The 23,306-nt window shown below is 47.0% G+C and overlaps 1 protein-coding gene across 1 annotated transcript in view; it reads right to left on the bottom strand.

Annotated features, from left to right (window-relative positions):
- Positions 1-548: 548 nt before the first annotated feature.
- GALM (galactose mutarotase) overlaps positions 549-23,306 on the bottom strand; it is a 51,291-nt gene continuing 28,533 nt past the window's right edge. The window contains exons 5-7 of the mRNA XM_080814583.1: positions 4,501-4,642; positions 2,666-2,840; positions 549-1,931 (exon numbers count right to left, since the gene is read on the bottom strand). Of these exons, the coding sequence (XP_080670709.1) occupies positions 1,854-1,931; positions 2,666-2,840; positions 4,501-4,642 (395 nt within the window). The 3' untranslated portion in view covers positions 549-1,853. The remainder of the gene's footprint in view (positions 1,932-2,665; positions 2,841-4,500; positions 4,643-23,306) is intronic.

The following is a 23,306-nucleotide window of genomic DNA, read 5'->3' on the forward strand; positions in this document are numbered from 1 at the left end:
ACAGGCACAGGGAAGGGCCGGTGGAAAAAGAATTTGACTAGTGGCCAGTTTTCATTCTAGCCCTGCAGAAATAGATTTTACCTTCCAGATACTTCAAGTCTAATCCCTTTGCCTCACAGGTGAGAAAAATAGAGGCCGAGAGGCTGAGTGAAATTAGATTGCCCATGTAATAAATGCCATTAGCAAAGTTAGCGCTCAGGGTTTGGTCTGTCGTGGTGCAATTCTACATATCTTACTGTCACTATTAGTCTTCCCCGGAGAGACACTGTATCTTAGACAGTGAATTCCTTAAAAGACTCAGCAGAGAATTGTGGACACAATAGGTATCCAGAAAATCCATAATGAAATGAATTTAAAAATGAACACTATTTTTGGTTTATTGTTGCTAAGAAAGAGGGAGTATAGGAAGCTCAAGAGGCTGCCAGTTAGGTGGCTTTCTTCTAGGAAGATGCTGGCGCTTATACTGGAGAGCACAGCGGAATCCAGAACACACCATTTCCCAAAGGTCCATGTCCAACAGCTTTAAAAATGAGTGAGGAGATGGGGAGTCTTCTGAAGGTACAGCTTTTTTATTTCAACTGGTTGCTAGTATACAAAAGTATAAGATACATTTCTTTAAAAACCATAAACCAACCACCAACCCAAACCCACAGCTAGTAATTCAATTGCTCAGGAAAGCGGGGAGCCCCGGCCTCATCTACATAACACGACTTCTCGCTCCAGGTGCAGTGTGCGGTCCTCAGGCCCCGTCTCCACACTAACGCGGCTCTTGTCTCCAGTGGCTTGTTGGCTGCCCACGCCTTGGCTGGGCTGGGACTTTCTCAATCCCAAAGGCAGAGAATCAAAATTACAGACTCTTTCTGGGTATTTTGACCTGGCCCTTTAAGGGACATCTTTAAGAAACCTAAACCCAGACTCAGACTCATACTTCTTACAAACGTGAATCTGGGAAGAAAGCTTAGTCCAAAGAGAGGAAGGTCAGACCCCCCCTTTGCCCATCCATGACCCCAGGAATGCCCTGGCAAGCTGAAATGGAGCAAAGAGGGGACTTGAGGGGCGCCTGGGTGGCTCAGTGGGTTAAAGCCTCTGCCTTCGGCTCGGGTCATGATCCCAGGGCCCTGGGATCGAGCCCTGCATCGGGCTCTCTGCTCCGCGGGGAGCCTGCTTCCCCCTCTTTCTCTGCCTGCCTCTCTGCCTACTTGTGATCTCTGTCTGTCAAATAAATAAAATATTTAAAAAAAAAAAAGGGGGACTTGAATGTGCATGACCTGATGTCAAGTCCTGACTAAAGCTGTTCCCAGCCTTGTGTTTTTACGAGGGCCATTTACTCTCCCGAAGCCCCAGCTCCCTCCCTCTCAGGCATCTCCAGCCTTCCCAGGGCAGACAGGCCCCTCTGCCAGCATGGTACAGGAGCTCAGGGACTGAAAAGGCCACAGTACTGCATGGGGGCGAGGTGGTTTGAGGAGGCAGAGGAGGAGGACAAAAAGAGGAAAGAGTAGGATCAAAGAAAGGGTAAAAAGCAGAAGGTGGCAACAGGGTGGAGAGACAGAGCCAACCCAGTACAAGGGGTGTGGGTACCTCTTCTGGGCTAGGGTTGGGGCTCAGGAGATGACATTAATGGGTGGGTCCTCTTAACCACACAGAGGAGAGAGCTGCTCCTTAGCCCCGACCTGGAGCCAGTCACCGGGAAAGGAAATCAATACTCAGACTCATTACTATGAAGCTACCCTTTACATGGTTTTAATTCGCAGGATCACTTTGAAAGCCTCTAAATCTTCATCTCCCCTCCGGGCAGGAGACAGGCTTGTGAAGGGGCTCCCGGCCTGGCCCTGGAAGAGGTCATGTCTTTATGCTTAAGCCACAGAAAACTTGAACCAAGTGGTGTGGTCATACTCCTCCCCGGGCCTCAGCAGCACAGGAGGGAAATGGGGCTGTGAAGGGAAAAACAGGACAGGTTAGCCTTCCAGCCCGGCTGCACCCTTCACCATTCAGGATGGCTCCGGACTGGTCTCTCGAACCAGCTGCCCAGGTAACGACTGTTTACTATGGGTTTGCAGTGAGATAGAGAACCGGAGACCCATCACTGAGCACGCTGTTAGAGCAGGACTCCCGATGAAGGAGGCCGTGTGTCAGTTTAAATTCTGGAGCAAGCTGCAGAGCTGCTGCTTTGAGGGGCACTACTCCAGGTAGTGGCCAGAAAAAGAAGTCACCAGTAAGCAAACGGGAAGAGAAAATGGGATCATTTTAAAACCGTGGTTGCAGGAGGGCCCTGGGTGGCTCAGTCAGGCATCTGACTCTCGATTTCGGCTCAGGTCATGGTCCCGGGGCTGTGACATCGGAGCCCTGTGTCCTCTGTGCTGGGTATGGAGCCTGCTTAGGATTCTCTTTCTCCTCCCCCCTCCCCCGCCCAAAAAAGTGTGGTTGCGGAAAATGAGCAGGTATGGACAAGGAGCAACATTAAACTGAATAAAGGCTTTGAAGGCACAAAACAGATTAAATACATAAAAATGCTATGTTAGTGACTTGGCTAAAGCTCTCCTTATCATGACTGGGAGAAGAGAAGCTCCGTGGACCTTTGAATCACACAGACCTGAGGGCCATGACCTCTGTCATACAGTGTGACCTTGGGGCACAACACCCCTGAGAAGCCGAGCTGGAGCTTTACCTGGTTGATAGCATCAGGCCAGTTCTGGGTCTCCAGGCAGAAACCAGAGTGCTTGGGATAGACGGCTCCCCTCTTGCCCTGCAGCGTGCCGTCCAGGAAGTTGCCCGTGTAGAACTGGACCCCAGGCTGGGTGGTGTACACCTCCAGCACCCGCCCGCTGCCAGCATGACGGACCCTGGGGGTAAGGCAGACCACACGGGATGCAGAAGCTCGCAGGGACAGGGAGAAATGGGGAAGCCACCTCGGAGACAGCAGTCAGACCCGGCCACAGAGCAGGGACACGGAGACAAAGGTGAGAAGAGCATGATGGGAAATTGCAGTCTCTGGGGTGAGGCGTGAGCAGGTGATTCTGAGGATCCTTGGCGACTTCTCACTGTGATCTTGGCTTCTCTGAGGAGGGCTCACCCTGGCCAGATAGGGGGGTGTGTGTGTGTCAGGGGCAGCCAGGTTGAAGAGAAGCAGTTTTTAGGTTCCGGAGGGGCTGAGATTCTTTCTCATAAAGAGTTGGCGCTCTCTGCTTGGCCTGGCAAAGCTACCAGCCTTGTCTTGAAAGAGAAGAGATGCTTTTCTAAATTAAAACATCCCCCTTTCCTGGGGCTCGAGCAGGCTGCGCTTTTTAGTTAGATCTCCCCTGAGAACAGATGTACTGTCAGTTTTTGCTAGATTCACTGTTTCCTTTTTAAAAAAACAAACAACAACAACAACAAAAACAAAGAACAACAGCAAAAACCAGACCTCTACAGAGCTGAGAGTACCTACCCAGTCCCGTACTTGGCGTTAAAGGGATACGGATAAAGAAAAGCCTCAGTCTTGGGGCGCCTGGGTGGCTCAGTGGGTTAAAGCCTCTGCCTTCGGCTCGGGTCATGATCCCAGGGTCCTGGGATCGAGCCCCGCATCGGGCTCTCTGCTCAGCGGGGAGCCTGCTTCCTCCTCTCTCTCTCTGCTTGCCTCTCTGCCTGCTTGTGATCTCTATATGTCAAATAAATAAAAAAAATCTTCAAAAAAAAAAAAAAGCCTCAGTCTGACCCTCTTACTGAGAGGTAAAACATCCCAGCAGAGTGTGGTCAATGAAGACTTTCAGGGAAAGATGTCTGGGAAGAGGAGGGCCAGGATTTGAGCAGTGGAGCAAAGGCAGGAGAGTCTCCTCGAGGTGGGGGCAGTAGAGAGAGAAGTGTGAGCATTAGTCAAGAGGAGAAGAGCAGACTCCAGCAGGAAGAACGCAGGGACTGGACAGGGCTCTAAGGGAGAGAAGGCTTTTGAAGTTTCCACTGAGTCTGTCATTTTCTCTGCTTTATTTCAAATCCATTTGTTCTACAGACATGATTTGCTGAAGCCAAGCATGGTGTCAGGCACTAGGGCAGAGCTGGGGGCTCAAAGAGATGAGACGGTGTGAGGAGCTCAGAATTTAGTGAGGAGGAGGGAGAGTGCACACAGATGCCCACACAAGGCCGCTGCTGGTGAGTGCTCCAGGAGAAGTGCAGTCTCTGACTTTCCAAGGAAGTAGACCGGGCACGAATCCCGTGTGAACAAAGTACAAAGCACTCCAGAAGTTCAAGGAAAGCAGAGGTGACCTCAGTCAGGAGGAATTAGGCTTTGTCCCAAAAATGTGCCTTAAAGAACAGGCACAGATGGGGAGAGAGGGAGCAAAGAGAGACAGGCTGCCAGGTGGGAGCCCAGGGCTAATGGCCTAGTGGGGGAGGGGGAGGACCAGGAGCTTTGAAAAGACAGGGGACGTGGTATTTGGTCCCTGCAGCATAGAAAATGCTACTGATGCTCCTCACATAGGAGGTGGGATCTCTTCTTCCCCACGGAGGCAGTAAGTGACAAGGACCTACCGTGCACAAAAGTGCTTTTCTTTAGATCCCTTCAGACAGAAATTGTGGTCAAAGCCATTGATACGGAACTCCTGCAGGTGTTTTCCAAGCTCCACTGGCTTCCTCAGGTCATAGGCAGTTCCTTGCACTGGAGCAACTTCTCCTGGTGGGAAGAGGCAGGGAAAAAGGCAGCAGGCTGGAGTACTCTGGCCAGGCTTTCTTGAAAGTGGAGAGGGACTCTATTTCCAGAGCCTGACACTGTGATCCGGTTTAGTTTCTGTCTTTATTTTTAAAAACTTTTTTAAAAATTTGAGCATAGTGAACACACAATTTTGCATTCGTTATAGGTGTGCAACATAGTGACTCGGCTTCTCTCTACATTATGCTGTGCTCGCCATGAGTGTGGCCACCGACTGTCACCGTCCAGTGCTATTACAATACCACGGACTATGTTTCTTATGCTCTGCCTTTTATTCCTGTGACTTATTCATTCTATAACTGGAAGCCCAGTTTCGTTTCTTTAAAAGTCTTCCCTTGTCCTAGAATAGTATCACATATTTAAAGGTGAATACAAACGCTAGTTAGTTAACGTACTCTTTTAGGGTGAGAACTACCTTCCTTTCATGTGGTCAGATGGAGATATTGTAGGAACTCAGCTTCTATGCTATTTTTAGAGAAGAGAGAGGTAGCACGCAAAGTGGGTCTGAAATCTTAGGAGGCTAAGAACAATCAGGAACTTGTACCCTACCACGAAAAGATTTATACAAGTAAAAGGAGAACCAGCTTTAGCTGTTCAAAACATTTGGCTCTGCTAACAGGAAACACGAATCTCCTATCTTTGGGCAAAAGAGAGCAACCTTTTCTTAAACTCGGAGCTGCTGTTCAGAAACATGGTCTTCCTGGTATATGAGGCCTGCAGTCTGTGAGTTCACAGAGAGCTTCAAGGATGCCTGGGATCCCAACGACTCAAGGGAGGCCCAGAGGCCTGGCCCACACCATCCCAGCATCTGATGTCCATTATTCCACCAAGAGAGTTTGGGCAGCACACAGAAGAATCCTTCTGTTAACCAGAGTCAGCTTTAGGTGAAACTAAGTAGCATTCTTTTTGAAAACACCCCCTTAAAACCATCTATTTCCTTCACCTTGGCTCTGCTTGTATGAAAAAAGAATTTTTGAATGGGTACTATTTGCACGGGTAATTGATTTATTTATTTATTTTAAAAAGATTTTCTTTGAGAGGGAGAAAGAGAGTAAGAGAAAGAGAGAGCATGAGAGGAGCGAGGGTCAGAGGGAGAAGCAGACTCCCCGCTGAGTGGGGAGCCTAATGCAGGACTTGATCCTTGGTCTCTGGGATCATGACCTGAGCCAAAGGTTCAAAGGACTGAGCCACCCAGGCACCCACAAGTAATCAATTTAAAAGGTAACAAATGTAAAAGATAACAAAATACTACATAATCGAAACAATCTGTCTCATCTTTGTTCCCCACAGATCCCGTTTCCTTCCACAGAAGTAACTGCTGTTGCTTGCTCCTGACGCATGGTTCCAGAGACCTTACAAGGGTATCCAAGTATGTGAGCACAGACCCATGCACACACACACAAAGATAGAGCCTGTTTCCACCTTCATCTTTTCATTCTGTTTGTCTTGGAGGTTGTTGTTAAATTTATTCCTATGTATTTCATTGGACAATTCTATATGCACTCATATTTCTATTTTTTCTGTGATAATCTGACAATTTAAAATTTCTTTTCTGGTGTTATAATTGCAAATTTACATTTTTCTTGAAACATATGCATTCCATCTATATTACTCTCATTTATTTGTAGAGTCGAGGAAGACAGTAACTTATGATCCTTTCAATTTCATCTATCTGTGGTTATTGGCCTGTGCTCATTTCTAACTTTGTGTATTGAATAGGTTAGCTAATGCTTTATCTATTTAATTTTTTCCCCCTCCAATGAAGCAGTTCTTGGATTTATGTATTAGTACTACATTTTTCTTCCTCTTTTCAAAATCATAATTTCTGATTTTATTTGTATTAATTTTTCTTTTGTTCTCTTGGGTTTATTTTGTTATTTTTCAAATATTTTGCATTAGATGCCTAACTAATTTATTTTCACTTTTTGGATTCATATAAGTATTTAGTGCCACAATGTTTTTCTGAGCAACAGACTTTATACCACATACAGGAATTTCCATTATACATAATTACAACATCATATCTCCATTATTATATATTCCAATATGTGTCATGTATATTATTTCCATTATATATATTAATGATATATTATTTACTTATTTTCTGGGTAGTACTAGCTTAGGGGCTTGAACTTCCTTTTTACTCAAGAATTATTAAGAATTAAAACATTTCTAGGTCATTTTTGCCTGTATTACTCCTATTTTGTGAAACTACCTGAGATTTTCTTTATGGTGTCAGATACGGTGAACTCTCATTGTAAACTGCATCCTTTATCATTACAAGGTGCCCTCCTTTATGTAATTTAATGCTTTCTGTCCTGAAATCAGCCTTTACTGATACCAAGATTAAGACTCCTGCCACTTTGGCTTTCATTTGCTTGGTTTGCTTTGAAATCTCCTATTTTTAATGTTTCTGTACGACTTGGTTACACACAGCATTCTGATGAGTTTTGCTTTGTGATTCAGTCTGAGAGACTTTGTTTAATAGAGACATTTTATGGCATTACTATGACATATATATGTCCTAATTATTCTTAGTTCTGTCATTACATTTTTTGTTGTGCTTTCCATGTTTATGAATTTTTGTTGTTGCTTGCTTTTTATTTTTTTTAAAGAGTTTATTTATTTATTTGACAGACAGAGATCACAAGTAGGCAGAGAGGCAGGCAGAGAGAGAGAAAGAGGGAAGCAGGCTCCCCGCTGAGCAGAAAGCCCGATGCGGGGCTCGATCCCAGGACCCTGAGATCATGATCTGAGCCAAAGGCAGAGGCTTTAACCCACTGAGCCACCCAGATGCCCCTGTTGCTTGCTTTTTAAAATCTTCTACTATATGGTCTCTGTGTGTGTGTGTGTGTGTGTGTCTTGTAAGTTCGTACGTTTGTAATTTTGTTTTAGTGGTTATATCTATATATAAGTAACTTCAAAATAATATACTTAATCCTCTGTTTCTTAGAATCCACCAAGCTTTTCTTTTCTCACCCTTTCTCTTTGCTACGTGACTTGGGTTTCTGATGCTTCAACGGTTAAGAATCCTAATAAAGTCACTTTTGTTTCCCAGTAGATGGCGCTAGAGACACAATATAAAGAGCTTGCTTTATAAACCTCTAAATTCAGAGTCATCCCTTTAAACTGTGATCAGTTCTGGGAGAATGAATAGTTGAACTTTTTTGTTCAAAAAGTTCAGGCCAAAGGCCAAATCCTGGATGGTAATGACTCACTCACCTGGCTGCTACTGTCTGGTGAAGTCTGGGTGACCAACCAACTCCCACACTGATTTTTAAAAAGGTTAAATTTTCCTTATGAAACAATTAGTCTGTGAAAAAGCAGCAGCTGTTAGTCTTACGAACCCATATTCTAAGTATTAACTTGTGTTATGCTTTTTCCCTAACCTTATATGGTATTCACAATATTTAGTGCTTTTAGGTTGTGCCTGACTCAGAATCTAACCCTTATGACAGTCTCAGTGTAACACTGCACAAGTCGGTCAAGATTACATATTTCTCTTGACTTTAAGATAACAAGAAAGCCTAGCAGTTTTCCCAAAGGAGGGAGTGAGGGTGTATTTCAGGTTCTGTTTACCTGATTCTGAGCCATCCACAAATCAGTGCTTCTGTTAACTTTTCTCTTTGTAAAATGAAGCTATTATCTGCTGCGTTATACATTATAGGAGATATTTGATAAATGATAAATGGTTTCAGGGGGATGGCATAAATAAACAGGCCAAATTTCACGACACCATATGTAACACAAAGGAGAGCCTAGAGGGGGTAAGACTTCAGAATGGCAGAGAAGCCCTGACTTAAAAATGAGAATCTTGGGATAATTCTAAAATGAGATTTTTGCTAAATGAGAAGAAAAAAAAGAGGGAGGATTCCAATTTCCCTTTTGCCAGCCTCATGCCCTGACACATGTACCTAATCATTGAGCATATGGAAAACTTGAGATTTGTCCCCCAGAGTCGCTATGCCTTTGGGTCCTTTCTCATAACTGAAATGTCCTCTCTGTGCCTATCTCCACCACACCCTGGCAAAGTTGCTTAAGAATACTTACTCTCCCACACCATTTCCTCTGTGAAAGATTGCAGCCTCCACAGCTAGAACTAATGTCCTTTTCTACTTGGTTCCTATCACACTTTGAATATTCTTTCTTCAAAACATTGATCACATCAGGCATAATCGTAGGATTTTATCAAGTTCCTAGAGGGCAGGGATTGTGTCCTTTTTATCTTTATACCTTCTGAGCATGAAGCAAGCCTTCACTTGATTGAAAAATTGATGAATGAATGAAGTAGAGGCAGAAAAAACAGGGACAACTGTGAATATTGTAGCATCCCGTGGCCAAGTCAGAATGAAAGATCTACAGGAAGGGCCTTAGGAATTACCTCATCCAGTCCCCTTGCTATGCAAATGATTAAGACTGGGACCCAGACAGCTAAAGGGACTTGCCCAAGGTGACACATCTCCATAGTGTCAAGGTCTCCAGGCTCCTCCTCACCCCGGAGTGACTTGGTTACCCCTCCCACCCAACCCCCTAAGTGTTCTTGATTCTTCAAAGAATTTGGAAAAATCAATGTGCTATTCTTCTAATTTTGGTCTATCTGCATATGTGACTTTGTGCTTTGGTGCTAAGAATAGAAGATGTCAAAATAGCTCTCTCAGCAATGCTGAGTGTACAGAAAATGAGGCGGAAATGGAAAGGGTGCCCTCAGAGGGGATGTCACCTCACCAGCTTGTTTTGAAGTTACCAGAAAGCTGGGGTGTCGGCAGAGAGAAGCTGTTTTCTGAAGGGGGTTTCTTAATGCTCCTGCAGGCTGGCTGGGTGTGCACGGAGGTCTGAGCAGCAATGCTGTAGTGCCTGGCGGATGGTGGGCTCTGACCCAGAGAGCTGGGGTCACAGCTCTGGGGGCAGGCGAGCAGCCCAAGGTGGCATTTCCACTTCCCCATTCCAAGGAAAGCCTGCCTGCTGGGCCCATGGCAGACTCACCTGAGGTTACTGTCATGAATTTAGGGTGAGACTGGTCCCTGCTTGGTGGTAGCTGTGGAGGGTGTGGCGGGTGGGGTTTGTCAGAATACACAGGAGAGGGAGGGGGCTGAGGGAGTGGAGAGCATGTGCAAAGGGGTGAGTCTAATGATGGAGTTCTGATTTAAGCAGGTGGGAGCCAGCTCTTGAGCAGGCAAGGGGCAGTGAAAGGATGGTAGAAGCAAGGGACTAGAGGTTTGTGTGGCATCAAAGAATTGCTGGGGCTGACAGAGACATCTTAAATAGAGACTGTCGATGGCTACAATAAGAGGTGATGACAAAGTCAAGGGTATGCCCCAAAGACCATGGGACTGACTAACGGAGAAGTTTGGGGGACAAGATCATCGGAAGAGAGGATGTCAAGAAGAAGCTGAGAGTCACATCCCCAATATGGACAATGAAATAATGAGGGGCTATGACAAGAGTGGTGTTGGGATGCCAGTGAGCCAGGAATGAGCTGATGTCCACAGGCGACCTCAACTGACGTATCGCTCTGGCAACTATAGCTGCCCCAGCCTTGCAAGAAGATGATGTCGACCAATGAACTGGAAACAGGACTCTCTACCATTCCAGATCTCCCTCGCAAGGTGTTAAGTCTTCCTTTTCCTACTTGCATTCCTGACAGAGTTAGAATCACCTGCTTCTGGCAGCAAAGGAAAAACTCACTGCCTTCACGCAACCCATGTGCCTTCATTCCTATCTCTTTTCTCACATGAGGGGTTCTTATATGTATTCTATTATACGGACTTTGGCCTTTTCCCCATGATAGCTTGGGGCAGATTTCACTTTTCAAAGACAGCCACACCAGTATGTGTCCCATTCCACAGGCTCTACTTAAACCTGATGTTGATACTCCTTCACTGAGAGGTGGAGTCTCTTCCCTACCTTAAACCAGGAACGACCCTTGTAACTGCTTCAACCAACAGACGACAGCACAGATGATGCTATGCAATTTCTGAGGTCAGGTTATAAATACAAAGTGGTTTTGGATTGGCTCTTGCTCTCCAGGTTATTTGTCCTTGGAAGCCAGCTGCCATATTGTAAGGAAGTTCAAGTCACAGTGAAAGGCCACCTGTGGGATGTTCTGGCAGAGAGCCTCAGCTAGGCCCCCAGCCTCTAGCCAGCATTCGAGTGAATGAGCCCCAGACATCGCACGCAGACACAAGCTCTGCCTTGTCTAAATCCCTGACCACAGAAACAACAACAAATCATACAGGAAATGTGGAATAATTTATTATATAGCAATAGATAACTAGTATGATGTTTTCACCCCTTGGCACCTGACTAGTCTTGACAAGAGGTTAATGCCCCCCTCCCCTCCCTTTATCACATGGTCAGAAGTGTCTTTCATTGGTTCTACCTTAAGAACACTAATCCTCATAATTACTTTTGGGAGGGGGGGGCGACCCAAAGTTGTTAGTTCACGTATTTTTTAGTAGCTTTCAGGTACCAGACATGAAAACTGACCTTAGAGAGCATACAATCTGGTGAACGAGACAGATAAAAAAATTAACACTGACAGGAGAGTGTGACCAAGGCAGTGAGAGTGGCATCCAGTGGGCTCTCGTGGAGCAGGGAGAAGCAGCCCCCAGTGTGGCTATGGGGTTCAGGAAAGGGCTTCCAGAGGTGGTGACAGGAGCTTATCTTTTTTTTTTTTTTTTAAGATTTTATTTATTTATTTGACAGGCAGAGATCACAAGTAGGCAGAGAGGCAGGCAGAGAGGGGGGGGGAAGCAGGCTCCCTGCTGAGCAGAGAGCCCGACATGGGGCTCGATCCCAGGACCCTGAGATCATGACCTGAGCTGAAGGCAGAGGCTTAACCCACTGAGCTACCCAGGCACCCTCAAGTTTATCTTGAGGGATAAGTCGGGACTGGCTCAGTGGATAGGGTGCAGGTCAGAACAAGCATAGGAATGGACTCCTGTCCCTGTGAAGTTATATCTAGAGTGTAGGCAAGATGCATTTATATTACACATATCCTAGAGACTCCGAGCTCTGACTAAATTTGGAGGGCAAACGACTTAAGAAACGGAGTAGAAGGTGAATTTAGTCCTTTGAACTTCTGATCAAACACTGACTGCAGTGAAATGGTTTTTTGTAACATCTGGGCATGAACACTCTCTCAGTGTCTGACTGAGAAAATCCACCTGGGGTGAATTTTAATTTAATGCTTTTAATTTCTCATCATCAGAAACAGCTCTTTGCTCTGCCTGGTGGCCCTGCCTGACTCTCTGAGAAGATGAACAGATGGTCATTGCAAGAGTCACTGCGCCTCCACATTCATTCATTTTTAGCCCCTTCCTGGCTGGTCGCCTTTCTCTCTCATCTTCACACAACCCAGTGACACAAGGGGACCCATAAAACCATAGTCCCCCTGGACAGTCCTTCAGCAAAGTCTTATTTATAATAACAATTAAAAGTTATTTTGGGAAGAGAGGAAAAAAAGAGAGAGAAAAGAAAATCTGGCATAGAATTTCTAGAAAAATCTGGGTGAGAGGAGACGTTTTTTCCATTTCCTTCTCCATTAAAAAAATCTTAAAAGAAATATTTTAAAAATTAAGTATATTATTTGAAAATTATCTTCTATGATTTGTCCTATATTTTGATTTACAGATGGAAGACATCTTAGGATTTAGACAGACTAACTGACCTTGAGTGAGTTTCTATGCCTCTGTAAGATTCAATTTCTTTATTTATAAAATAGAGTTAATATTGGTGTCTACCTAAAACAGACATTGTGGGTTGAATTAAGAGAATGATATGAAGGAATCTATCTCTAGGTTAGGACCTGGCACAAAGTGCTGTCTCTCTGTTACACACACACACACTCTCTCTCTCTCCCCACCCCAACCCCTCCAGAAATAGAGAACAGAGAGAACAAACAGAACACTTATTCATTGTCGCATAAATCATTGATGCAAAAGGAAGGTGCATTTCTGCCTCTAGGGAGCATTGCCATTTTCATTTAAAAAAGGATTCTGAGTTTTCTTGGTTTAGTTTTGTTTTTTTGAAGCTTCCTTCCTTAGTGATTTTTAAATCCAGAACTATAGTTTTTGTTTTGTTTTTTTAAGATTTTATTTGATAGACAGAGATCACAAGTAAGCAGAGAGGCAGGCAGAGAGAGTGGAGGAAGCAGGCTCCCCGCTGAGCAGAGAGCCCGATGTGGGGGCTCGATCCCAGGACCCTGGGATTCTGACCTGAGCTGAAGGCAGAGGCTTTAACCCACTGAGCCACCCAGGCGCCCCCAGAACTATAGTTTTTAAACTGGTTTTGGAGTCATGCACTCCTTTGAGAATATTGTAAAAGTTATGGGCTCACTCTCTAGGAAAATGCATCGAAATGTAAAAGAATGTTCTCAGAACCTCTGAGGACCAGCCATGCATGACTAGTTAAGAAGCCCTAATTTCCAGGTCGGTGAGTCTGTTCTGCCTAGACCACTATTCCTCACCGAACAAGTTGCCCTCTCATGACCTGATACTGAAATGCACATTTGGAATGTTCTAGTCACATAACCTCAGGTTACGTCAAGAAATGCAGTCTGGGGGTCCCCTGGCAGACTCCTCCTCCAGCAACGTGGCAAAGGCTTTGCACAATATATCAGGGCCTCCTTCTGGACTATCTAGCCTCCATATTCTTGCAGGATGTATAGTAAACAAATCCATGAAATACTCAGGAGCTTGTCTTCATCTGAGCGAATCAACAGCTTACAGAAATTGCAGGAAAGTGAAGGATCAGAGAAAGTGGAAATTGCCCCTAACGACAGCTCAGAAAATGGGTGCTGAACAGGCAAACTGTGTCCCCCTGGGTCACAGTGGTTAGCAGGAGTCAAGGTCACCAAGGGCTGTTCTCAACCCCCAAGAAGCAGCACCTTTGCTCACTTGCTTGGCAGTCACACTCCACAGATATTAGAATGGATTTTAAGAGTCAGGCAGCCTGGATTTAAATTCTTCATCGTAAAAATGTGTGGAGGTTGCTTAGCTTCTCTGAACCTTGCTTTCCTCATCTGTAAACCGGGGATAAGAGTATCTACTTCACGGGATTATAAAAATTAAACAAGTAAGGCACGTAAAATGCTCTGCATTCCTACCCACTGGACAGGAAGTACTCTGTAACAGAGCTGTTTCCATGGGACATGGCCAGCGGTGAGAACAGCATAGACTCTGGTGTTAGGAAGACTTGGCTCCAAACCCTGACTTGCCAGTGACTTACCTGCTTAGCTCGGCGCAGCCTAATTAACCTCTCCAGATGTCCGTTTCCTCGACTGAGGCATAACTGAAGCATAACTGAGGCATGACCCCTCTTTCAAAGGGTAGTGAAATGAGCTAACGCGTGTATGTGGCTGATATATACAGTCGACACTCAGAAATGGCGGCGATGGTGATGAAAATGGGAATAATAGCAGTTAATCCTTACAAAGCTTTTATGAAATGCCAGGAGCTGTGCTATGCACCGCATCTGTAATATGTCATTTAATCTTTGTGACCAATGAAGTAGGTCCAGTGATTACCTTTAGCTTATGCATGAGATTTCCAGAGGTTAAATAAATGATCCAATGTCACAGAGCTGGATTTAAACCTAACCAGTGAGGGTTCAGGTCCATGCTTTAACCACTTTGTTTTCCTGATAATGTATCAATATCAGTATTTAGGCATTCAACATCATACCAAGGACTCGCTAAGGTCAGAGGCATTTTCCATTCCCAGCGGAAGCTCCCTCAGCTGTCCCCATCACTTTCATCCTGGGGCACCCGCTGCCCAAGACTGCGTGCACTGCTAGGGCAGACGTCGATCTGTGAGAACCAAGAGTGCCTTCCCCAAATTCTCCTGGATCCACCAGGCTCGGTTTGCCCATGGTCCCTCATGGCTCCAGCAGGAGAGGGACCGCCCTTCTGCCTGACCACACAGGAAGACAGTGTTCGGCATTTGCTTGAGGATTTCAAAAGGGGAACATGTTGGGGCAGAAATGTTTTCCTTGTTCTGCAGTTCACAGTAGCTTGGGTGGGCTCCGATGACAGTGGCATAATTAGGGAGCTCAGTCTCATGGCAGACCCATGGCTTCCTGCTGTCCTCCAAGAGCCACGCCAAGAGGCTCCCAGGTCATGGGTCACAGGAAGCCAAGAAGGGTGGTAATTAAAGGGAGCCAAACTGCACTGATGGCCCAGGATCAGAGAACAGAACCAGTAGAGGGGAGAGGGAAGAAATCAGTCCAGCCTTTCTGGTCAGCACCAAGAAATGGCTTTATGTGGGGGATCTAGCCCCTGTGATGTCCATCAGTTCTCCCCTTTCTTGCAAATTGCCCTAAATAAACCTACGATTTAAGTTTCAAGGCACGCACCAGCCTCCCTTCCAAGGAGACTCTCCCTACACGGAAATATTGACTGCCACGGCTGCTCACCCTCCTGTGGTTTAGTCGGGACATAGAAGGCCTGTGGAGTCAGAAGGAAGGGAGCCTTGAAATGCAGAGCCAACCTCCTAGGTCTCTTTATCTGCAGGACCTGATCAGTCACCCCTGGTTTGTGTGTTCTGCAGACCTGCATGCGACTCAGTCTTTGCAACTGGCCCTGCCTGGAGGGTCAGTTTCACAAACTATATATTTAGGAGCTGCCCTCTGTCCTGGGAAGAACCCTGGAATCAAATGGAGTCTTGGAAGGCAAGATGAAGTATGTTCACTAGGAGCCAGATACAGATATATTCAAATATGAATCATCCCCGGGGTTCCCCCTGGGCTTCCATGACCAGGTTACAGAGTGGCTGGCATGGGGGAGCTTTGGGAAATGGAGCCCCGGGGCTTCAGGGAGCAGAATCCACAGGGAGCTGTCACGTGGCCTCTGATCTGTGGATGATCGAGATGAAGACAGAGAAGGTATTCTTCTCAAATTGGGACAGACAGCATGAAGCTGGGAGGCAGATGCGCTTGGGGTAACAGAACCAGGAATCTGAAACACAGCGCCAAGGGGAGGTAGAGCACTGGTTAGAAGATGAAATGGGTGAATAAAGGCAGAGGAGATGGTCCTCCATTTGTGTCCAAAAAAAGCCAAAAACCAAAAAGCAAAGGACATTGCCTCGCTTTACATTGTAACTCCAACCCTGGGCATGAAAAAGAATCTTCGGAGGTTCCCTCTCCTTCCTTGTAAAATTGGGACACTCTAGCCCTTGTCCCCCGAAGTTGTCTTGGGGATTAAAATGGTTACTGTGGGCAAAGCACTTAGCACAGTGGGGACGATGATAATCACGAAGGTGATAACTAACAGTGAAACGGTTCTCCATGAAGTGCTTCGCCCCTCGGCAGTCTGGTTCCAGAGCCTTTGATCTTAGCTGTCGCGTTACACTGATTCTCACAAACGTGAAGTCTAAGGACTACAATTCTTACTGACTAGGGAGATGCAGCCAAGCCACAGCATGTGTGAAAACGACTTCAAGGATGTGGCTGGCAGTGAGCTCGATGGGAGTCACAGAAAGTGTAATGAGGAGGTGACAGTTCTTGATAACTTTGTGCCACGCGGGCATCCCAGACAGCGAGCCCTGGACATAGAGAAGCGGAATCAGAGGACCATGACCAGAATGGCCAACTCATGGCAGAAGAACAGCTCTTCCGGAAGAAGCAATGACTTGGGGGCAACAGGAAAATTACCTTCTAAGGCCTTCAGCCAAGAAGTAGGCAAGACGGGGCTGGCTCTACGTAAACAGATCCCAGCTCAATTTCTGGAAGGCCTTTCGGACATGCCAGGGAGGACAGGGACCCTCTTGACCTGGAGGCACCCAAGTGCCCACGGAGCCCACAGTCTGGGACTCAGCTTTTCCGACTGTGACCTTCCAAGGCTGTAGATCTGTTGGTCCACGTGATAAACATAATGAAGCAGGCTGTTCCCCTTAGGGACACACTGTAATATCGAGTTACTTCCCTCCTCTCACTTTTTAAAATCAAATTGTTAGCTTGTCTTATCTAGGGAGGCCCTTGGCTGAAAGCGCTCTTTGTAGAATGACCTATAGAGAGGCCCAGGCATGGGGAAATGAAGAGCTGAAGTGGGGAGGGGAACAAAGGGGAGGGGCAGGTGTCCCAAAAGGAAAAAAGTGACAAACTTGAGGCTAGACAGAGCTTTCTCGAACTTTTTAGGTGGCTAGAAAAAGGGTGGACCCAGGACCATCCCTGAGGCTTTTTAGAAACCAGACCCCAGAGGCTCCCCCTCAGACCAAGGGAGTCCGAACCTGCCTATTAACAAGTTCCCCGGGTGATCTCTGTGCGCACTAAAGCAGGAAGGCACGGAGCGGAGACCATCTGAGGGAGACCCAGGCTCAGATGTGTTCTGCATTCACCTCAGTAAAGAAAAAAAGGGGGTGTAGGGTGGGGAAGAAAGCTGGGGGACTGGAAAGAGTGCCTTGCGGGGGGCGGGGGGGGAGCCTGGTCTCCATGGGGACAGCCCAGCTGTGCTGCCAGCCCAGCAGCTCCAATTCTGTCTGCTGCTTTTCTAGTCAGGTTCAGAAGTCAGTCAGATTTGCATAAGGAAGCCAGCGGTAAGGGGGCTCGTGGGCACAGGTACTCATCTGACGCCTAATTAAGCCATCTTGGTATATCATCTCTAGAATGCCTGTTATTATTTTAAGAAACAACATACAGAGAATGATAATTAAAAGTAACACCCTGGGTGGGAATTTGTCTTCATTCCAGTGGCTGGCAAATAAAGCACCCTGGAATTTTTTTTTTTTTTTTGAGGTAACATTTCTATAAATTTTCATAGATCACACAACCTCAAAGCTTGTCTCTGCTGCAGTTTTTCCCTCTTCCCTCTGCCGAAGCTTTGGGTTTGTGGCTTTATCTACTGCTGTTTTCTTTCTTTTTCTTTTTCTTTTTTCCTTTTCACTGAGCATTTTCTGATTTTACTTTGACTAGCACTGGGGGGAGGGTATTGCCTCTGGATATTACATGTCATCTGAAGCATAAAATGCTAAACCCAGTTACATGTTGTTTTCAGGTGAGAAAGCAATTTTATATTTCACAGTTGGGCCCACACAAGGCATTTTCACGCAGAGAATTTTTCCATCCTAGACTCACATCAAGATGGCTCCCAGGGATTTGCTGCCAGTGGAAAGCGCGCCCACTGTCTGTCTGCAGCCTTCCCCCAGGGGCATTCCTGATAGACCTGTACCCTCCCGTGGTCTTCAGGTTCCCCTGTCAGAGCGTCGGTCAGGTCCCTTATGTCAGGCCCCTTGTGTCCTTTGCTATGTCCCTGCGCCCCAGGTCTATGACCTGAACGGCTTTGGGTAGTACCGCTCTTAGCAACTCCTCCCTCCTACCAGACAAAACTCCAGCTTTGGATCATCCCACAGTCCACCTTCTCTGCTCCCTACTGGAGGCTCCTGAGAGAACCTGGAGCAAACTCCCAGCAGCACCAACCGCGGCCACCAGATTCCCGGTCTCCGTCCTCACCCAGAACCCTTTGGCGAACATTTCACTTACACTCCATCAGCTCCTCTCCCCTGAAAAAACCTCCTCCTGGAGCCTGCATCTCCACCTCACGGAGGCGCCCTATCTTCCTCCCTTCTCGGGTTCCTGAAAGCGTATTCGCACCAGTGGTTCCCTCTAGCTCAGCGGCCCGCACACTGAAGCAAATGAACCAGAATCTCTGAGGAGGAGCCCGAGATTGTGTATTCCAGAAAGCTGCCTTGGCTGGGAACTCCGCACTGGCCTAGGCTCCCTGCCTCTCCTTCCTCACTTTCCGTGGCCCCTCCAGCTGCCAGAGCCTGGCTTCTACCCCCACCGCTCTGTGAAATGAGGTCGGCAGGAGCAGCCATGAGGGCCCGCGCACTCTCCGCAGGGAGAGCACTCTCCACAGTACAGATGCTGTTGGTCACTCCGAGACTTCCAGTCACCTCTTCTCTCATTCCCTTCTATGTCTGACCAGCTCCCTTGGCGCCTTTCGTCTAAGCTTTCCTTGCGCCTTCAATACCGGTGGTGCTTTCACAAATGTATCTCACTCTCCTTGCTGCTAGGTCCTCACAGACACTAAGAAACGTCTTGCAGCTCAGGGTGATCTTGAGAAAGCCTCCTCCCACCCTTGTCTCTGGGCTCCCTTAGCCCCATGGCCATTACCTCTTCTACTGTCCTGACCACATTAGATTCTTCACTCCCTGGGAGCTTCTCAAGGACAGAGACAGTGTTCGATCACCCTTTCATGGGCCAGCGCCTCAGGAAGCAGGTAGCAATCAGCAGGCGCTCCATAAATGCTGTTGAACTGGGATATAAGTCTGCTCTGAGTACTTGTGTGAATCGGCCTCAGGTCCATAGTGCAAAGCCCACAGTTGCCTCTCAGCGCCTTCAGAATGGGGTGACCTTGAAGGAATGTGCTAGAGCCAGCCCCTGGCCAGACCCAGGGTGGGGAAGGTGGGTGTTAAACACCGGCTCTCCAAGGGTGGTAGTCAGAGCTTGGCAAATAACATCTCTTCTGGCAAACGTATTTGCTGTTAGTCTGAAATTTTCATAGGAGTTACATAACGCCTGGCCAAGTGCTAATTTCTGAGCTTTCTTCCTGCCAGATTTCCACCATGCTGGCTCATGTTTGCCAGTCTTGTAGCAGGGATGTGTTCTCCGGCAGGGAACACAAGTACTACTTCGGGAGTTATTCTGGAACCTCGAAAAACTGTTCTGGGGGCCCTTTTATAGAGAAGGATTCAGTAACGCACCCGGTTGGAGAGTATCATTGCTACCAGGAGAGGTCCTTAAAGTTTCTGCCGTGAATTTCCTTGAACTGTCTAGGAGGGACCTGTCATAGCAGAAACAGCTCCATGTAACTAACATCCCATAAGTACCAATATTCACTTTTTTAGTGTTGTTTGAATCCTCTCTTTAGTAACACTAGCCTTACTTCTGTAAGCGTAGGCCGTGTGCTCTCCACGCAGACATGGTGGATCCTGTTTTTTCGTTTGTTTTTTAAAGATTTTACTTATTTATTTGACTCAGAGAGAGAGGGAACACCAGCAGGGGGAGTAGGAGTGGGAGAAGCAGGCTCCCTGCTAAGCAGGGACTCGATCCCAGGACTCTGGGATCAGGACCTGAGCTGAAGGCAGACGCTTAACAACCGAGCCACCCAGGCGCCTGAGGGCAGATCCGTTTTGTTCAACATGGCTTCCCTGGGGCTGGCGGAGTACTGGCACAGAGCAGATGCCCGCTATCGGCCGGTGAGGGAGAACGGAAAAAGAAGAACTTGGGGAGAACACCCACAGCTGGAGGTGCTTGTCCCCTGAACTGCAGAGCTGAGGGTGACAACCAGGACACCATGCTCTGGCTTCCCGCCTACGGTGAGTCCCCTGCGGCTTGCCTGCCCCTGTACTCCACGGACCGATGACCAGGTCTGGAGTCCTGACTGCACCATGGGCTGGTGGATACGGAAAGGCAACTGCATTCACCTGATGAAGCAGAAACAGAGAAGCTGGCCCTCCAGCCCTCACCCCTGGTAGCTGCTGCTCCTCTAGGGGGAAACTTGGAGAAGTGACTTTCCTTCTGGGAGTGCCGTCTTCCGCCTCTAGCTAGTCTTCTAGCTGCCTTCAGAAAATCAGTTGGTGATGAGTTAGCAAAAAAAACCCGTAAAGCCACCCTGAAGATTACCGGAAAGAGAATACACTATTGCTCATCTCCAAAACAATGGCTAGCTTATATGATAATACAGAGTAGGATAACCATAAACTATCATTACCTCGAGAGAGGAAGAAAGACCAGACAACCCCCCCCACACACACACACAAGACAAACCCTCTGCGGACCACAATGAGGTGATCAGCTCATACAGGGCTTTACACAGAATTTGGGGGCCCAGGAAGCCCCCGAAGATCTCTCATCATCTTCCCAGACACCCATGTATGGGTCCTGCTTATGAATATCTGGGTTAGAGGTTCCACGGAGTCTCTCAGTCAGGGTAAGAAACCGACAGGATTTCGGAGTTCAGCTGCCCTAACACCTGATGAGGGTTAGCAGATTAGGTTATGAGGCCCAGCAGGCATTCCAGGCTGCCTCGAGCGCACAGTTGGTGGACAGTAGAAGGGAGATCTGTGCCCAGGCTTTCTGAATCCCGGCTATCCTGCACTGTTGTGTTCATATGCTCCGTTGAAAACAATGTCAAGAAGCAAGAAGAGTGGAAAGAGACTACGTGTAGGGAAAGGAAGGAGTACCTGTTCCTAGAACATACAGCCTGGCTCTTTCATTTTTGTGTTTAGCATAGTTTTCTAGCTTTAAGCCAAAGACAGCAAGCCTGAAGCTCACTTCCAGCTCCCTACTTTAGCCCCGTAACTAAATCCTGATAGATCATCTCAGGCAGACTTATGGAGGGGAAGATAAGAAAGGGGAGCTCCGGGTACAGGGTGAACTCTGAGCAGTTTCTGTCATTACACAAACCCTTGAGCAACAAAGACTCTATTGTTTCCAGGAAGTGGGGAAAAGATTTCTAAGGAGAAAGTACAGCCTTGAAGAGCAGGGGTTTATGCAACAGAGAAGGGGGAGTTGGGTGTTCCCCGTGGGTGGCAGGTGTGTGGGGTATGAGTGAGGCCTGCTGGGAGATGGGTCTGGGAGGCAGCTGGTGTGTGGCCTGGAGCCGCCTAAAAGGTTTTTAAGCTGTAGGGTTTGCAAGCAAGATCTGCATTTTAGATAGATAGACTTTAGTAACCAGATGCAAGCTAGAGCTAAAGAGATTTTTTTCCCTCAGTTAGCTATTTTCCAGATTTATTTGTTCATTCACTGATCCCAACTTGAAAAACTCGTAATAGAAGCCAGGCAGTGATCTAGGCAAGACAAGACAGCCTAACCCGGGTAGTGACGACGGAACTAGAACCATATAATCAATAATACACACTGGGGAAACAGATTCGAGAAATACTTACGAGTTAGAAATCAGCATGCCTTGATGATTTCCAATACGGGGGCGGGGGGGGGAGACTCAAAAGGAAAGAGGAAGTGGATTGATGGATGGTTAAAGCTAATATGTCCAGAGGATTTGGGGGGCAGTGAGTACTCTGTGTGCTATCACAATGATGGATCCACGTCATCACCCATTTGTCCAAGAGTGAGCCCTAATGTGAACTGTGAACTTCGGGTGATGATGGTATGTCGATACAGTTTCATCAAGTCATAACAAGTGCTCTACTCCCGTGGGGCTGTTGAAAAGGGAGGGGGATGGTGTGCGCCTGTGTGGGGGCATGGATATATGGGACAACTTGGCACCTTTGGCTCTATTTTGCTGTGAATCTAAAACTTCTCTAAAAAAAAAAAAATACAGTCTTAGTTTAGAAAAATCGGCAGCACCTGATGACTAATTCTACCGGGTGGTGGGAAGTGGGAAGCAAAGAAAGAGGACGCATGCTGATGTAGGTTTGAAGCGAGTATGATGCCCAACACTTTAGAATCATAGAAAGTCTAAAGGAATTTTCTGTAAGAAGCTCCAGAATGATTGAAACATGTAGATCAAAACAGTCTTCATTTGCACCATCTTTGAACCGGGAGACGACTTCAGAATTTGTTATTTCTCCCGGGCAGAGACCTGGACTTGCCCTAGGGAAGTAATTATAAAATTGACGGAATTGTAGGCTGAACCCAGAGAGGGTGAAATAAAATACAAAGGTTTTTGCTGGGCCTTTCTCCACAGTCTCACGGTAAGCCTTTCGTACCAGAATTCTAATTTTGTCAAAACAGGGCTGCTTTCATGTAATTTTAGAAGGCGCTTTCAAAAAACCGAGAGCGGCAAGAACAAGCGAACACAGATGGGCTGGGGGACAGAGTGGGTTGTGTAGCTTTCTATAAAAACGAAAGGTATCTTTTCTCCAGGAAAAGAAGAAGATAGAATTTTACTAATGTTACTTTAAGAGGCAAAACCCTAGTCAAAGCATTCATGTTTAGCTTTCTTCATTCCTCATCTACGACTGCAAGTAAAGAACAGCAAAATTAAAAGGGAAAAAAAATGCCTATAAAGACACGTGCTTGGTTCTGCACAATGTTGTGTACATGATAATATCTCACTGGGCAGGTCGCCCGCACTGCCTCCAAGTCTCACAGTTCTATAAAGCGCAAGGGGGACGTGTAATGTTTACAACCCTGGGCATGAATTAATCCCGGGGGAGACAGAAGGCCTGGATTTTCTCACCTGCTCACATTTAGCCGGCTTCGTACCTGAGCAGGGCTGCAGGGACCGGTTTCCTCTTGCTGCCCCGGGACAGGACAACTGAACTCGGGTCCTGAAGCTAAATGGCCGGCATGGCTGCACAGAGATCCGGCACTGGAATGTTCTCTCTCTGTGGACACCGATTATACACTGATAAACGGCTTCTGGGAGTTGCACTTTTGGGAAACTACAGGGACAGCCCTGACAACAACAAACAGAAACAGACATGAAGAGGATCTGAAGATGCCCCAGTTAACAGAGCAGGAGCCCGTCCTAAGTAGTGGGAAATGCAATTCCCCACTATGGGCTGCATTTTTTTTTTTTTTAAAGTAGGGAAGAGCAACTGCTCAGAAGCAGCAAAGCTCTGCTGACTGCCGACATGCAAACCCAGCCTGAGGCTTCGCTGCAGACGCTGCTCTTGGTCTCTGGGTGAACCGAGCTCTCGTCCTTGCAGAAAGGCCCTTACGGTGG

This window comes from Martes martes, assembly GCF_963455335.1.
Source record: "Martes martes genome assembly, chromosome: 9".
Taxonomy (NCBI): Eukaryota; Metazoa; Chordata; class Mammalia; order Carnivora; family Mustelidae; genus Martes; species Martes martes.